The sequence below is a fragment of the Rhea pennata genome, chromosome 1 (genome assembly GCF_028389875.1).
Source record: "Rhea pennata isolate bPtePen1 chromosome 1, bPtePen1.pri, whole genome shotgun sequence".
NCBI lineage: Eukaryota > Metazoa > Chordata > Aves > Rheiformes > Rheidae > Rhea > Rhea pennata.
This window is the reverse complement of record NC_084663.1, coordinates 153882820-153900049: the sequence shown is the minus strand read 5'-3', so window position 1 is coordinate 153900049 and position 17230 is coordinate 153882820. Positions and strand designations below refer to the sequence as shown.

At 46.7% G+C, this 17230-nt stretch overlaps 1 protein-coding gene across 1 annotated transcript; it reads left to right on the top strand.

Annotated features, from left to right (window-relative positions):
* The first annotated feature begins 10316 nt into the window (after positions 1-10316).
* Positions 10317-17027, top strand: ING1 (inhibitor of growth family member 1). The gene is made up of 2 exons (XM_062601694.1): positions 10317-11109; positions 16005-17027. Exons 1-2 carry the CDS (start codon positions 10968-10970, stop codon positions 16706-16708), a joined length of 846 nt encoding a protein of 281 aa, XP_062457678.1. The 5' UTR covers positions 10317-10967; the 3' UTR covers positions 16709-17027.
* The last annotated feature ends 203 nt before the right edge of the window (positions 17028-17230 follow it).

Sequence of the window (17230 nt, the reverse complement as noted above, 5' to 3'; positions counted from 1 at the left end):
TCAACTTTTATCATCTATGACATCCTCTGGCAAGGAGTACCTTAGGTCTACTGCCATTTTTGGGAAACGCCCTCTTGGCATGTTTTGAATCTGAGGCTTGTTAGCTGTATTTGCTGCTCCTTGTGTTACAAGAGTGAACAGCCCCGTTCCAACACATGCTCCCTGAGCTGCTCCCAGTTGTATTTTTCTATGTGAACCTCTAAGCTGACTCTTCAGAGTAGAGCCTTCTTAAATTTCCCTGATCGCTGCATTTCTTGCCTGCTAAAGCATCTTGCTGGCCTGTTTGAGGAAGGTAATACAGAACGATCACTGCCTTCCTTGACTGGACATTGCAGAGAATAGGTTTGGCTGTGGTAAACTGCCTTGTAGAAGTCCTGAAATGTTTTCCTCTTGAATCTCCAACGGACAGGTTTAATAGAATTTTTTCTCAAATTTAATATAATCATGTGAATCATTGTACATAGAGTAGAAATCTCTAGAGTTAGAAACAGTGTGTCTAGATCTTTGTTTCAGAGAGCATCAGATATAAATATCTGATTTTCCACAATATTTTTCATCTAACAACCTTAGCTTTTTGATGAAATATAAAACTATTTTACGTGCTTGCTATTCTGAGGCTAGCTAGGATGAAATTGAAGATACCATCCAATAACCTTTGTAAATGTTTGCTTTATATGTTTCTCGGGAAGCTTCACAAGCCAATTATTTCAGTTTCCATAGTGAGCTGTTTTTGATGTCTTTACCATTCAACACACATCCTGTTAAGAGTTGTCATTAACTCTGTTGTCTTCTTTGTTCTGTGTAGTGCCAAGCACTTTGACAGAGTTCAAATCAATACTAAATAACAATGGATGTTTTTTAGCTTTATTTCCAGGTTTTGCTATCATGGATGAAAGTGCCAACTGATCAGAGGAATGCAGCTTTTTTTCCCCCCTGAGCTTCAGAAAGCTTAGTGTCTCGCGGTATCCAGGCAAGCTTTAATTTAGCATTTAGTCTAGAAACCTCCATGTCCTGCAATAAAATACTATTTTCTAAGGGTAGGAAAGGCTACAGTTATTATTAAATACTTGAAACAAGCAATTAACATCCTTCACGCTTCAGATTTGTTTTAATGCAGAAGAATAAATTCGGTAGAACAATCAAAAATATTCTACGAGCACTAAAAATGGAAAAAGTACTAAATCCAATTTCAAATGAAAAGCGGTAATAATCCTGATGGATTAGGACCATTATTATGCATCTTAAAAATACTGGTAGGCATTCTCAGGAACACTCAGGCTATGGCTGTATCTAGAGTAGGAGAAGGTGCCTTTAGAGGTTCCCAGCAGCTGGAGCCAGGGTATGCCTGATCAGTACCAGGACTGGGCCTATTGTATTCCCATTACGTCTGTATTTCCTGCTGAGTAGTTAGTAGGGGATGCAGTATAGAGAGGTAAATCTCTAAGTCAGGATCCCACTGAAGTGTATATGTTTCAGGTAAACTGTTGATTCAAGGGGACACATCTACTTAAAACTGTCAAGTCGCATTTTCCTGTTTTCCTTAGGAGCCATCAAGGCCTTCTTTTCTTTTTCTTAAATAAAAGCTGAAACTCTTAAGGTAAGGACATGACTCCAGAAATCCTTGTAGTGGGCTTATATATTGTCTATTTATCTGCATAAGCCTGAAGGCAGTATTTCTTCCGGGGAATATTTTCATAGAAGGGAAAATCTGGTAGAATAAGTCCACATGTAATTTTCTGAGGGAAATACTTGCAGAACCGTGCCTTTTGAGGAGACACTTTTTCTTTGATAAATAGAACTCTCGGGGCCCTGAGAAGGTACCCATTTCTTCATGCATCAGTTACTGCATAAGAATGTGAATTACCAATATGTTCAAAGCAATTGTTTTTCCTCTGTGTCCCATTTGTGTAAATAGCAAAAAGGAATCAAGTGAGGAAAAACTGAACAACATGGAATGTGGTCCACTGTGCTCTAAAAGTGCATGTTCAAGCTAGTTTTTATATATATATATATATATATATATATATATATATATAAACTTACCTGCAAAAGAGGAAATCCTTCTCAGTTTGTGGGTATTCTTTGTGCTCAGCAGAAGAAAGGAAATTAATAAAATGCCTAAGACCCATAAACCATAGAGCACAGGTTTGGTAGTGTGAATAGCAGACCAAGGATATGGTGGCAAGGAAATAGGACTGAAAAAGTACAGCCCTGTATATTTTCCACTAGCAAGTCTGCAATACTTTTAAGGTGGGCAGGGAAGATCTTAGGGTGTTCCAGTTCAGCATGTATTTGCCAATTTCCAACCCCAGGTATTCAGACCAGGAGTACAATTTGTTCCCAACATGTAACTATTATCACTGCACAAACCCCAGGACATGTTTTATACCATAAGAAAAATAAGCAAATAAAAATTAAGCTAAAATTTCCCTTTTTCTTCTCTATTCCTTTATTGGAGAAACATTTTTTTTATCGTGTTTGACAGTTTTCCCCTAGGTTTAAGGTTGTACTTACCTTAAAAACTAAAAGATGCTGTCTCAAAATTGCTGACATAAGAGAAAAGCAGAATTACAGAATGGGTAAGGTTGGAAGGGATCTCTGGAGATCATCTAGTCCAACCTCCCCGCTCAAGCAGGGTCACCTAGAGCATGTTAGACAGGGTTGCATCCAGGTGGGTTTTGAGTATCTCCAGAGAAGGGCATTCTACAACCTCTCTGGGCAACCTGTTCCAGTGCTCAAAAGCAGTGTCTGTTGTGTTATCAAGACCATGTTTCTACTATCGTTAGCCCTTGTCGTTAAGACTCTAGTTCAGAAGCCTGTTAAGGAAACTGACTTTGAAGAAATAAGGGGGGGGGGAAGGGCTCAAAAGAGAAACTATAAAACAAAAGTAAAAATGAGCTAAATCCATACCACAGAACTGAATTCCTCTTAGCAATCTGTAATAGCCTGTAATTGCAGACATGTTTTGAATTATCCTTCATATTCTTTCTACTTTTCAAAGCCTAGGTGTTTATCAATTTGTCTAAGAATCTCATTTAATTTTTAAAAGGACAATTAAACTTGTACTTATTACAAATATTTGAGTCATAAATCTGTTTTTAACTCTGTTGTAAATTTTGTTTGGCCATTCCCCAAAATATTCAAGAAGTAAAAAGCATACTTTACCAAACAGAAACCATCTTGAGGGACCTATTTAAAAAGACTAATTCTGGAGAAATGAAACAGATCTGCAAAAGAAATGTTAATGTTGACATAAAGAATGATGAAAAAATAAACTTTCCTACCAGGTTGGACACTGACTTTTTCCCCTCCATTATTTTAAGATACATTCTTTATAATGTTTAACAGTTTTCTCCTAATTGTTCAGTGGGTTGCACTTCTGCAGTTTTAAAACTTTAAGTTTTAAAACTTAAAAAATGCTGTCTTAGAATTACTCACATAAGAGAAAGCAGTATCTATTGGGTTATCAAGATCATGTTTCTAGTATCTGTGGCCCTTGTTCAGAAACCTTTGGCTCTACTACAGTTCAGATAACTTAACCATCAACTGCTCTAACAAACACCACCAGTTTTTGATCAGAAGTATTTGGCTTCTTTAGCCTGGGGAAGAGAAGACTGAGGGGGGATCTGATCAATGTGTATAAGTATCTGAAGGGATGGTGTCAGGGCGATGGGGACAAACTCTTTTCAGTTGTCCCGTGTGACAGGACAAGAAGCAGTGGGCAGAAATTAAAGCAGAGGAAGTTCCGCCTGACCGTGAGGGGGAATTTCTTCCCTGTGAGAGTGACGGAGCATTGGCACAGGTTGCCCAGAGAGGTTGTAGAGTCTCCTTCTCTGGAGATCTTCAAGGCCCACCTGGATGCAACCCTGTCTAACATGCTCTAGGTGACCCTGGGTTGAGCAGGGAGGTTGGACTAGATGATCTCCAGAGGTCCCTTCCAACCTTGCTGATTCTATGATTCTGCACCCTGGCTTACAGAATCAAGCCGGAGAGTTTATATGAGTTTGATTAAAGGTCACATTCATCTTTTTAAGTTTAAAATGGCAGGCCTATGGTGGGTAAGTGTTTGAGTCTCAGGATGTTCTTGAGCCTTCACTGGGAACTAATAGACCAACTCAGCTAGATTTGTTTTCTAGATTTTGAGATCCATTAATCCAGCATTTCCTGACATGAACAGTTAGGTATTTCTAGCCCAAATGTCCATAAAAGTTATACACTGTCCAGCATGTAGACAATGCACGTTGCAATAATGTTTGAACTATGACTTTTGTCTGCTGGTCTTAATACTTGCAAACCTCAGCTATGTTTGCCTTCTGTGTTAGCCTTTTGCATTTTTGTTTCAAAACCTTTAGCCATAAGGGAAATGATTACACTTGTAAAATTATCATCTCCCAGGTAAGCATGAATTATTATGGTCTGATAAGCAGATAGAGAAGCAAACAAAAAACATATGGAACTGGAGGTCAAGAAGCAGCTATTCATTGAAAAGCTAACTCATATCTGAGTTGTCTGTACTGATAAAGTATAATGACTAATGATCAGAAGACATTATCTTTTCTAATAAACAGAGCTACAGCTGTAGTAATTACAGTGTATTTCATACAGAGATAATCAATTAAGGCAGAAAAGAAATGGCAGCCATGATGGCAGCCTTATACAATCTATCCTCATGTACTCAGTATTTGCATTTGTGGAACATTTGTGGGGGTTTGGGATTTTCACTCTGCTCATATTAAGAATTCCGAACTTTATACTGATGAACTGGAATAACCGTAATTACTGGAGTATTGCAATGCAACTATAAGAGCTGCTGTTACGGACCTGGGACTGTTCAGCCTGGAGAAGATCTTACCTATGTGTATAATTATCTGCTGGGAGGGTGTCAGGAAGATGGGGCCAGACTCTTCACAGTGATGCCCAGCAAAAGATGAGAGGCAATGGGCACAAACTGAAACACAGGAAATTCTACTTGAGCAGAAGAAAACACTTCTTCACTGTGAGGAACGTTGAATACCAAGACAGGTTGCCCAGAGAAGTTACGGAGTCTCTATCCTTGGACATATTCAAAACCTGAATGGACATGATTGTGGGCAGACTGCTTTAGCTGACCCTGCTTGAGCAGAGGTGGTTGGACCAGACAGTCTCCAGAGGTGCCAACCAACCTCAACTATTCTGTGATTCTGTTGATGTAGCAGCAGGTTCCCTTGATTTCCATTGCTGTGAGTTTTCAGCGGGTAAGAGCTGCAAGAAAGTTTTAGAAGTATGTGACTTAGAGCTTTGGGTTTCTAAATGGAGAGATTTCTTAAGATCAGAGCAAAGGGATTTGGTGTTTGGGAGCAGAAACCCAAAGGAGGAAATTTAGATACCTTACATGCCAGTGAAATAGAGAAAGTAAAAAGAAAATGATGTACACCAGCCTCCTCCTCCTCTGACGTGAGTATCATTCCCTCTGTTTCTACTTGTGACTGTTCCACCACAGTACGAAATGGGGCTCTAATAAGAATGAATTAAAACTCCATTCAAGATCTCCCATCTCTCACCTACCACAGTTCAGAGGAAAGAGGAGGCTAAAATAACAAAGAATGCAGAAAAGGAAGAAGCAGAGGTGCGCAATGGCTTTGAGCTCCATGAGTTGCAAAACTTCCCAAGATGAACATACACACCTGTTTTCTCTCCTTAAAAAGATGACTTACACACTGCTGAGCCCAGGATGTGATGCAAACAGTAAGATTTCTGGGTACAGGTATATTTAACTGGAATAATACAGAGCACTAAGAATCATATTTGAGGACTGTGAAAAGGGATCTTCAAAGCATATACCAAGTACATTTTCAGATTACCCCATTCCCATCCTTTCTGCAGGATTCCACAAGGCTTCACTGTAGCATTTGTGCAATGTCTTACAATGGCTTCTTTTGTCAGTCTTCTTGGCCAACACATGAGAGGATAATGGAGGCAAATCTAGAAGTCAGTGCTTCGAAGAGGCAGATGATACCAAGTTTTTTTTTATCCTCATTGCATCCAAGCCTATTAATACTTCTGAGTAAATTACTCAAGCCTAGTAGGTCATAACTACACTTGTAGCTTCCTAAATTTTGGAGATGGAAAATATTTTTGGTGAATTAGCAGGTCCTTTCATGAACTGTTTTCTTATATGTCTAATTACTACCCTGTGTCTAGAATGGTGGTTAACATTTTTGCAAGAATGACTTTCTTTTTGGACTCATTTAAATTCTTTCAGATGTCCTGCCATAATTGCTAGCTTTGATTCTTACACTAGCCAGGAGACTGTTAACTGCCTGTCGTTGCTGACAGTAGCTCAGCTTCTTCAAGGTAAGAGTGAAACAGGCTTTAACTACCAAGGTGTTGCCAACAATTTAGAATCGGTGTTCCCAAGCTAGTGCTACCATTACGCAACTCCCTCTCAATCAGAGCACACACATTCAGAAACACTTGCTTGGAGCATTACCTAGATGCTGCTGCACATATAATAATTTGCATACTTCAGATCTCAGCTTTTCAAGGTTTACATCAGGAAGTAGAGCAACTCACACAAACAGAAAAATGAGGGGAAGAAGAGAACCAAAAATTTATAAATTTCTTCAGAAGATGAGCAATTGCCATGTGAAATCTATCTGAAGAAACGGGATAGGGTCGGTTGAAAATGGGCTTAGTCTATGCTGTGGAAGATCTGTTCCACCAGGAGTCCTGAGGTGCTTAACTCCCACAGGAGTATATTGGGAAATAGCAGCCTGCACTCTTTTGAAAATCCCACTCTTGGTGTCCAGGGATTACACTGATGACAGCAGCAAGCACATTTAAATAGTTAGATGTTGAAGTCCTTAGTCAGAGTCCGTCACTTCCTCTGTTCTGTACAATAGTAAGCAGAACATTAGCTCTTAACAAACAACAACTGTACTAGCAAGTCTGAGCATTTAGAAACCATGAGTCAGTCTCCCCTAAATTAGGGGATTGCCGATGACACTTTAAAAGAGGCAGAATGCAGTTGTAGTTTTGCCTCTCTCGAGTCAGGTTATGTTTTCAGGCTTTCTCTGCAACCTCAGACTTCTTTCTAAAACGAAACCCGAGATTCTCGCACTACCAGGTGATGGCAGGCTCTAGAAAGGAAGGAAATTTAGGAAAGGAAACCTCAGGTAAACACGAGGACATTTCCCTAACAAGACTCGAGATAAGATCGCCAGGCGCTGGCAACGCTGCGTTACTAAGCTTAAAAAAAAAAGGAAAATGAAAAAGAAAAGAAATAAAAGAAAGTTTAAAAAAAGAAAGAAAAAAAAAGAAAATAAAAGAAAGGAAGGAAGAAAGGAAGAAGCCAATACTCAGCCTCCCCGCCGACACGCGGCCGGGGTAGGGGGGGAGGGTCAAGGAGCCGTTGGTGCCGCCGCGCACCTCCCCCTTCAGCGCGCGCCCCGCCCCGCGGCCGCCCTCGCCGCCACAGGGCTCGGGGGTAGGGGGAGAGGCAGCCGCGGCAAGCTGGCCGCCGTTTCTCCTTCACCTCCGGCAGCTCCCTACCGTACTGGTGCGAGGGCAAACGGGGGACACCTTCGCCCAGCAGCCTCCGCCACCTCCCCCGGGGGGAGGTGGCGAGCGGCGGAGGCGAGAGGCGGCCCGCGGAGGCGGGGCGGGGCGAGCCGCGCCGCTGGCGGGCTCCTCAGGGGTGAGCGGCGAGGGGCGGTGTCTCCGCCGAGAACGGTACTGTTGTCTAGACAACTGGGCTTACCGATAGAAACGCTTTTAAAATTACCCTGACGCCTGTCCCTCCCGGTGGCACGCACCGAGAAGAAAGGGGGAAAAACACCCTTTTTATAAAAAAATATAAATAAAACCGCAGAGCACCACGCCACTTTATTTGAAAGAGAGGGAGCTAAAATAAAGCCCCAGCGCTTCCGAAAGGCGCCTCGCCGGTGGCATCGCGCGGTTGGCGCAAGCGGCGGGTCAGAAAAGCGCGGGTCGGCGCCGCCGCCGGGGAAGGGGGCTTTGCAGCCGCGCCGAGCCCGCTCGGCGCAGGGAGGGGCCGGCGGATGGAGGCAAGAAGGGGCCGCCATCGCTGGGAGAGGAAGACTTCGCCGGGAGTAGCGCGGTCCCCGTTCCCTCCGCGCCGTTGGCCGTGCTTGTGCGCGGCCGCCACAGCCCAGCCCCGGCCGGGAGCCGGCGTTGTGGTAGTTATGTGTCGGCGTCCTGGCCTCGGAGGGAGGGAAGGAGGAGTGTGCGTGTGTGCGCGCACCTTGGGAGGAGGGAGGATCTTCTCTCCCCGTCCCCATCGGCGTGGTGCAGAGAGGGCGCTGGTTTCAATGTTACTATATTCTCCCGGGTGGCTGGGTCGGTGTGCGTTACCCTTCCAGGACGGTTCAGCTTCGGGAGGATCTTGCTGCGAGTCCTGCACACTACCCCATGCTCTTTTTTTTTTTTTTTTTTTTTTTTTTTTTTTTTTGGGGGGGGGGGGGTGCGACGCGAGGAGGACCTGGAGGACGGGGGAGCCGCAGCAGGACAGCCGCCCTGGACAGGAGGCTTAGTAGTGACTGGCCTGTATCCGCCAGCTGTTCATCATTAACAGGCACAGCAGCACCAATGTGCAACGAACTTTACAAAACAAACAAACAGATACTCTCCGGGCGAGCTGCAACTCCAGTTAAAGGTGACCTACAAGAGAGAAATGATCGTCTCCCTGCTCTCATTTGCTACTTCGCAGTCTGTGCAAAAAGTGAAATACATTTTATATGCTTTGTCTTTTCGGCTTCCCCCCCCCCCCAAAAAAAAAAAAAAAAAAAAAAAGACGGGATGCCTAGAGCAGTGGTAGGTTTATAGCATTCCAGATGCCCAGGAAGTCAAATTGTAATTTACAGTGGAAGGCACAATTATGTGATTGGTCTTCAGTTTGAAATTCGGAAGGACGACTGCCCCCCACCCTTTTTTTTAGTTTAAAAGCCAGTGTTAACGGACGTGGCAGGAGCGGAAGAGGGAACCCGTTGATTTCTTAAAAATAAACCAATCTCGTGCCTTTTTTACTTAAGGGATTTCCCACAGTCTCCGGGTTTGTCTGTAGACAAGAACTCGAGCAACACACCGGTGGACAAGACTTCTTTTTTAGTCGACTCCGGAGGCTTTCAGACCTTTCTCTGTCCTAAACCAGGGAAGGGTCAAAGCAGGAAGGAGGGAGGCACTCTACCTCACGCCGTCCCAGCTTTCGGGGCAGGAGGATTTCCATAATTCAACCCCGAGCGCCAGTTATTCCCCTCTCCTCGGGGCATTTCCCCCGAGACGCGGGGGCTTTCCCCTCCCGCTAACCCTTGCTTCGCCGTGGCCCTCCCCACCCCAAAGCGCTCGGGAACGTGAAGTCGCAGGACGCCCGCCCGCCCGGCGGCGAGCGCAGGCAGGGCGCATGCTCCGCGCCCCTGCGGCTGCTGGGAAGTGTAGTTTAACTCCGCCCCCAGCGTTAGGCTCCATTTTATCCCCGCGCTGCTTCGAGCGCGCATGCGCCTGCTCGCGTCCCTCCTCCTCTTCCTCCGGCACGTTAGAGTGCGTTCTGCTGGGGCCGGTATCCCAGGCAGCATTGTCACCGCTGCGCCCTCCCTCACGCGCGGCTGGGATTGGCCGGGAGAGCAGCGGGGCGGGACACGAGGGCGGAGGCGATTGGCTGTGGCGGCTGTCGCCCGCTGCGGGGATGATGGATGCAGCTGGCTGCTGGTTGCGCCGGGGAGGCGGGGGCAGCGCTTCCCGTCCGCCTCCGGCACGGCTCCGGGGCAGCCCTGCCTGCAGCGCGGGGTGACGGCGTAGCCAGTCGGGCGGCGTCGCACGGCTTCCCCTGGCCCCCGCGGCCCCTCCTAGGAGGGCACGCAGGGCCACTCCTTTCTGGGATAAAGCACGGCCGCCCGTACCGGCTTGCAAAAAAAAAAAGGCGAAGGACTCCACAAAGTTCGTGCCCCAGTGCCAAAGCACCAAACTTCACCCGCGGGCTCCGTGCCGGGCGGTGGCGGCTCGCCCTCGGCCTCCTGCCGGCCCCTGTCCGCGCCGCGCCGCACAACGTGCCCGGCGCCGCGCTTTGACGGGATCGCGCCGCGGCCGCCCCCGCGGCGCTGGAGATTTCCTGCCCGCACCTACGGGCCGCCCATCCCCTCGCTGCTATTGCAGTCCCCGCCGCCTTCCCTCCCCAAACGTGAGTAAGGGGAGGAGGGATAATGAATATGCACGCAAGTGCTCGGCCCGCCGCTGTTCCGGGAGGGGGAGGGGGAGAGTGCGTGTGCGTGTGTGTGCGCGCGCGGTGAGTGTGTGTGTGTGTGTGTGTGTATACACAGGGCTGGGAGGGGTGCGCATGCGCCGTGCGTGGCGGGGCTGAATGTTTCCCAAGTGTTTGAAACTGGTATTTGGGTTTTCCACGTTGGATCAAGTGCGGCGTATAGGAGCGAGGCGGCTGCATTAATATCACCGGGGAGCAGCGGCGGCGGTGAGGAGAGCTGGGGAGGAGGGCGCGGAGGAGAAGCGGAGCAGAGCGGCGCTGGCGCATGCAGAGGGGCTGCCGCTGCTTCTGACAGACACTTTGCAGAGCACATTTTGTTTCCAGATTGTTTCGGAGGAGCTGGTTTGAGCTCCCCCCCCCCCCGCCTCCTTTCTCCTCCTCCTCCTTCCCCTCCTCACACACACACACACAAATCCCTCTGATTGTTCCTACCACCTCCTTCGTGAATTACCCACAACGACAGCCATTCAATCAGCTGCTGCTGGCTGTAGGGGACTCGCGGAGGGTGTGTGTGTGTGTCCCTCTCCCTCTCTGTTCCACACAAGAGGAGTCAGATGTAGCTTCTCTCGTTTTTTTGCGGGGAGCTACATAGAGAGGAGGGCAGGGAGTGAGCCGTGCATCGGGGTTGCCGTGTTTGGAGAGAGCGGCACTTGCTCTCACACAGGCAGGGAGAGAGAGGCGTGGGGAAGGGTATATATATATTTTTCTTTGCCGGATGAAAATGTTGAGTCCTGCAAACGGAGACCAGCTTCACCTAGTGAACTATGTGGAGGATTATCTGGACTCCATCGAGTCTATGCCCTTCGATCTGCAGCGAAATGTCTCCTTGATGAGGGAAATTGACGCCAAATATCAAGGTAAGTGCTTTTTGTGTGTGTGTGTGTGTGTGTGGTATGGGGCTCGGGGGGGAGGGTGTCTTCCCCTTTCTTTTCCTCAGAGCTGAACCTCGGCTCCGTTTGCCCCCCTGCACCCCACAGGGATGGTAGTTTTATTTTGGGGAGGCGAGAGGAGGGAGAAAGGCAGGAGAAGGGATCCGAGGAGAGAGAGGGGCTGATCTGCAGCGTTAGCTCTTGTCATGGGGCGGAACAAAAGGTCTCCAGCTTCTCTTAATAAGCAAGGACTCTGCTTTTCTGTGTAAATTACTGGGCAAGAAGGCGGGGGGCAGGGAAGTGGGGTGTGCAGTGCACAAAGGGGGGCTGTTCCTGGCGGCGGGGCTGAGACTGGAGGCTTTGGGGGTACAGGAGAAAGTGCTGGGTGGGCAGAGAGGGAGAGATTACAGCACAACATTTAGGAATGTACAGTATTCATTATGGCTGTAGTAGGGGAGAGAGGCAGCTAGTGAGGAAGGGAGGGAGGAGAGGGGGGTTAGATGAGGGTGGGGGGCAGGGTACGCTTTCTCCGTTCCCCCTTCCAAGGGTTTCGTTTCGCCCTGTAAAGCAGCCCTGCTCTGTGGGGCGAGGGGGGGGGCTAGGACTGGTGTGTGTATCTATGTGTGTGCGTGGGGTGTATATGTGGAAGGGGAGAGATGATACGGTTGGGTTTACAGATGTGCTGAATGATGAAGTGCCCCCTCTCCGCCGTGTGCTGCCGGCACTCGCTCTCAGGGCACGCTGTCCCCTTGCCCCATGGGCAGAGCAGAGCGGAGGGGAAGGGGAGGTGAGTTTGTGCGGGGTTCAGAGCAGCTTTGTCACTTGCTCGCTTGTGTCCGCTTGGGAAGGAGGGGGGAGGGGAGGGCTTTATTCGGTGCTGCTGGCAGCGGTGACATTCGGGGTGCCGGAGCGAGAGGACCCTTTTACTTCAGCGTGTGCGCCGCCCCTCGCCCCCGTGCATGTGGCTTAAGGGCAGGCGGGGAGCGAGCCCCGCGGTTCGCGTAACTGCTCCTCGGGCAGCCCGCCAGGGAGCCTGGTGGCCCTTGGGGAAAACGCGGGGGGGAAACTTCCCCGTGCAGCTCATGCCACCGCAGGGGGCACGGGGCTGCTCGGCAGAAGGCGGAGAGAAGGAGATTTAAGGGCAGGGCGGGCAGGCTTGTTTCTTGCACGCTCCGGGCACGCGCCACTACGGCCAACGGGCGCCTCCGCGCTTTGCTGAAGAATCGCCTTCGTTGTGTCTTTTATAAACACCCCTCATTAGCATATGGCGGGCCGCCCCGCCCCCCCGGCACCTCTCATAGGGGAGAATCCTCCCCACGGAGGGGCCAGGGCCCGCCTCCTCTCACTGATTGGCTTTCAGGCCGGGCAAGCCCGCCTCGTGCTCCGCCTCCTCGTGACGTTTCCAGAAGCAACTTTTCTGTGGGGCTGATTTGAATATCTCGACCTGCCCCGGCCTCTCGGCTCCAATTGGCTGAGGCGGCAGCAGCGGGCAGGCCAACCTTGGGCTTTCTGTGTGTGACTGACGTGTTTTCAGGATACGAGAGCCGCTTTCCCCGCCTTCTCTCGCTTCTGATTGGGGCGATGGCTTTGGGGACGGGGCTCCCGCTAGCTCTGCCCATTCTGATTGGCCTCTTTTATTATTATTATTACTTTTCTGGTTCTTTCTGGTCCTGATTGGCAACACCCGGCCAGCAGGGGCGGGCTTTCCCCTTTGTCGACAATCATTGGTGCAACGTGTGAGTGGGCGGGCAATAGTCAGTCTGCGGCGCGTCCTCCTGTGGCGCTCCTCCTCCGCTTCCTCTTGGTTTGTCTGCTACACGGAGAACCGGGGTTAGAGCCGCCGGTTTCCTGCCGGAGAACAATGGCTGAGACGTCACATCCGGGGCGCTGCCGCTGCGCTGGTTGCTAGGAGCAGGCGGGCCTCCTGGCGAGGCGCGATGAGGCCACTTCCTGGTTGGCCGTTGGGCGCGTGCGGGCTGCGTTACGTTAGGACCGTTAGAACCTGCTGCTGGCTTGCGCGCTAATGGCGGCGCCTCACACGCTCCTTTCCCCGCAGTGGCTCTCGGGGCCGCCGGGCGGAGCCGCGGAAACGGCACTCGGCGGGCGGGCGTTTCTGGTGGTCCCGGCGTCGATAGGCCGGTGTCTCCCTGCGCTGCTGGCAGCGGGCGGGTGTCGGCGCGTCGCGCTGGTTTGGTCGCTCCCCAGGCTGAAAAAAGCGCTGGGGCACTGTCTCCCGCAGGCGGTTGCCCCGACAGAGGAGGCCTGCGAGGGAAGGCGGTTTCCTCGGAGCGCGGCCCTCCCGGGTGGCTGGCTTCCGCCCCTCCTGGCCGCCGGGTTGCTTTCCGTCCCTGCCGTCCGGCTCCGAGCTGCCCCGTGCTCATTGCCTTCGCTATGCTGCTGTGAGACCGGGGGTGGGGGGGTTCCGCAGATGCGCCGTGCAGCCATCACGGCAGTCTTGGCGAGCGCTTGGGCTGCGGAGCTGTTCTGGATTAAAGCTTTTAAAAACTACAGCACTTTTTTGTCTTTTGTGGCCCTTGTATTCGGGAGTGTGCATTCACAGTTGGTTAATAGTTGCATATCGTGTAAGTCGCACAGGACCAAGCTGTGTTTCAAAAAGCTGGCAGAAAGCATTTTCTGGAATTTCTACAAACATCCTAGTGGGACCAGCAAATTTTGCTGAGCATGCTGATAGAAGAAATGGTAGTGCAGTCCTGCAATCTTCGGTAGACCTAGCTGTCCAGCTGTTTTTTTTTTCTTTTTTTTTTCTTTTTTTTATGGGATCCTGCTCAGATACCATGCTTTTGATTCTGTCAAAAGACTGATACAAAGCAACCTTTTCTGTCTGGATGCGCTTGTGGAAAGGCACATCTTGCTTAGTGTCTTACATGACTGAACATGTGTCTCAGGAAGCACACAGTGCTTTGCAAAATTCAAGACCATTGCAATTGAATATTTCTCCAGTATGATACAGCAGCTTTAGGAGATGGGATACCACTCTAGATTTCGTGTTTACATGCAACACTAGAAGTTTTCTTAATGCCTGACTTAAGTTATGGTATATAAAAATAATTTTGGGGTATCTAGAGAGCAGCTATTCTTTATGAAAGATGCCTATGAATCAGATTCAAATGGGCCGAGCTCCTGACATTAGTCAAGTGACAGAACATAAAACTTGTGAATTTCAGTCACTTAATTGAAGTTTAACCTTCCTGAATACCTAATCTTCTCTAAGCTTTTTTCTTTTCTGATAATCAGCATTTTTTTGATCATTATTTAAAATACTTTATAACACAAATTTTTAAATATTTATGTTGGCCGGATAGGTTATAATGCAGTACATGCTTAACTCTTGTGACAAGCATACACTGAACTCTAGTAACTAAAGTGGAACTTGAATAAACTTTGCATGTCTTCACAGGAAATTTGGAATGTGTGTGTTCTGAAAAAAAAATATGTAGGTGAGACAAAACCTAAATCACGGGATCTTTGTTACTATTATTTGCATATATTAACAGCTATTAGCATGTTCTTTTATTTAGGAAAAAAAGTAAATGTTCATATTTGTGAATTTCAGAGACAGTTTTGGTATCACCTTTGTATGTCCATGGGATTCTGATTTTTATTAGGTGACTTTTATTAGGTGAACTGAGGTTAGTTTTATATCAACATACTTTACTCATTTAAGGTAGAATATTGTAAGTTATAAGAAAACGGAAAAATCAGAGAACAAGATGCAGATTGTTTATAAAGGATAACATTCTTGTTCCTGAGGACTTAATATGTTTATGCTGAAGTTAGTGTATTTTGAGTTGATCTGAGTATCATAGTGAAACTCAGAGCCATCTGCATAAAAATAGGTTTCTAGAGCTATTCTTGAAACTTTAAACCCTCTTGTACAAAGTTCTTTCTTAAAACTGTTGAAATAGTCTGGAAGGTGCAGTTCAGAATCTAACTCATTTTCAATGTCAGTATTTTAAATCAGAAGTTCTAGCTACTCCAGTGGTTGCATAGCATCTTCATGTTATTTTCTAACTCTTTAAGTATGTATTTGTTTCCTCACAGTAAATATTTAACATAAATTTATTTCTGTGTTTAAAAGAGTAAATAGAGGTATTTTACCAAATATTTAGGGAAGAAACCAGCTAGACGTTTTAGATAATGTAATTCTAATTCTGCAGTCCTAAGGATTTGAGTGGCCTCATATGTGTAGAAAAAGGTAACTCAGCTGAACCAGACAAAAGTTATAATTCTTTTGCATTAGTTGTCAAGTATGATATCAATTATTAAGTAAGACATCTAATTTCTACATTAGTTTGTGCTTTCTCTCTCTCTCCCTCTCTCTCTCCCTCCCTCCCTCCTCCACTGTCTTTCTCTGCTCTCAACTATTCACTACAAGTGTTAACATTGTTACATTGAAAATGCCCAGGAAAGCAACCAGTTAATTTCCCTCTAATTTTACAATTAATATTGGAACTTTTGATGACATACTTTATTGTAATTACTGATAAATTTAAAGGGAAGATTTTTCAACATTCTGGGTGTTTACCTGTTAGTCTGCAGCTGCTCATTCTTTGTGACAAGCCATTTCATGAACACTGCTTCTCTTGCCTTCAAACAAATACACATATTTTAACAGTTTAAAATGAAACTTATTTTCTAAATCTAAACTGATAGTATTTGCATTGTGTTCCTGAGCGACCCACAAGAAGAAAAGTAATCCCCTCAAGCCACTTGTCAGATTTCAGTTTCAGGGAATTTGCCTTCGATCAGCTTTGTGCATTGCAAAAAAGGTACTGCTACATAAAGAAGGAAAAATGCAGGAAGGCTTGGTTTCACCATTCTCTCTATTCAAAATATTTACATTTTTTATTTCTTTTTTGCAGAGATCCTAAAGGACCTGGATGATTATTATGAAAAATTTAAACGGGAGACAGATGCCGTGCAGAAGAGAAGGATGTTGCACTGCATACAGAGAGCGTTAATTCGAAGTCAGGAGCTGGGAGACGAGAAGATCCAAATTGTCAGTCAGATGGTGGAGCTTGTTGAGAACAGAACTAGGCAAGTGGACAGTCATGTGGAACAGTTTGAGACTTGTCAAGAGACTAATGATACCACTGGAAACAGTGGGAAAGCAAGCCAAGATAAATCAAAGACTGAGACAATCGCTCAGGCCGAAAAGCCCAACAATAAGAGATCAAGGCGGCAAAGAAATAATGAAAATCGAGAAAATGCTTCAAATAATCATGATCATGATGACATCACCTCAGGAACTCCAAAGGAGAAGAAAGCAAAAACATCCAAGAAGAAGAAACGATCTAAGGCTAAAGCAGAGAGGGAAGCTTCTCCCCCAGATCTTCCTATTGATCCTAATGAGCCAACATACTGCTTATGCAACCAGGTCTCCTATGGAGAAATGATAGGATGCGATAATGATGAGTGCCCCATTGAGTGGTTTCATTTTTCATGTGTGGGACTCAATCATAAACCAAAGGGCAAATGGTACTGCCCCAAATGTAGAGGAGAAAATGAGAAAACTATGGACAAGGCATTGGAGAAGTCTAAAAAAGAAAGGGCCTACAACAGGTAGTTTGTGGACTTTTTGTAGTGAAGAAAAATAAAACCACCAAACCAGTGTATTTATTGTCAGTGTCACCTTTGTTGAGGTGAAAGGATTGTAAAATGTATATTTTTAAAGGAGGTTTAAAACTGAACCATTCCTGTTATAGGGACGGCAATAAGAGCAGTTTTGTTTTTCATTTGGTAAGCTGTAACAAGAATGTGGTCTGTGGACCAATGTATTCCAAAAGTAAAGTAATAAGAGTTTAAGTTGAATATTCAGGTGGGTCTTAAAAGACTTTTTTTTTGTGCTGGTAGCACACAACCCATTAAAATTTTGATGACAAATATTTCTGAAATGTAATTTCTTTTTCTTTAATGACGAATTTTATTTACCTCTTGAGCAAAATTGTGGAATAGTTTAGCCATCTGGCTGTATTTGAATAAAGCTACAGTACATGACAAATGTAACTTCCTTTGGTGATAACCAGTACAAGATCAAAAAGGAAGGTAAAATTTGGTTCCTGCTACAAAGTGTGTCAGTATAACAGTT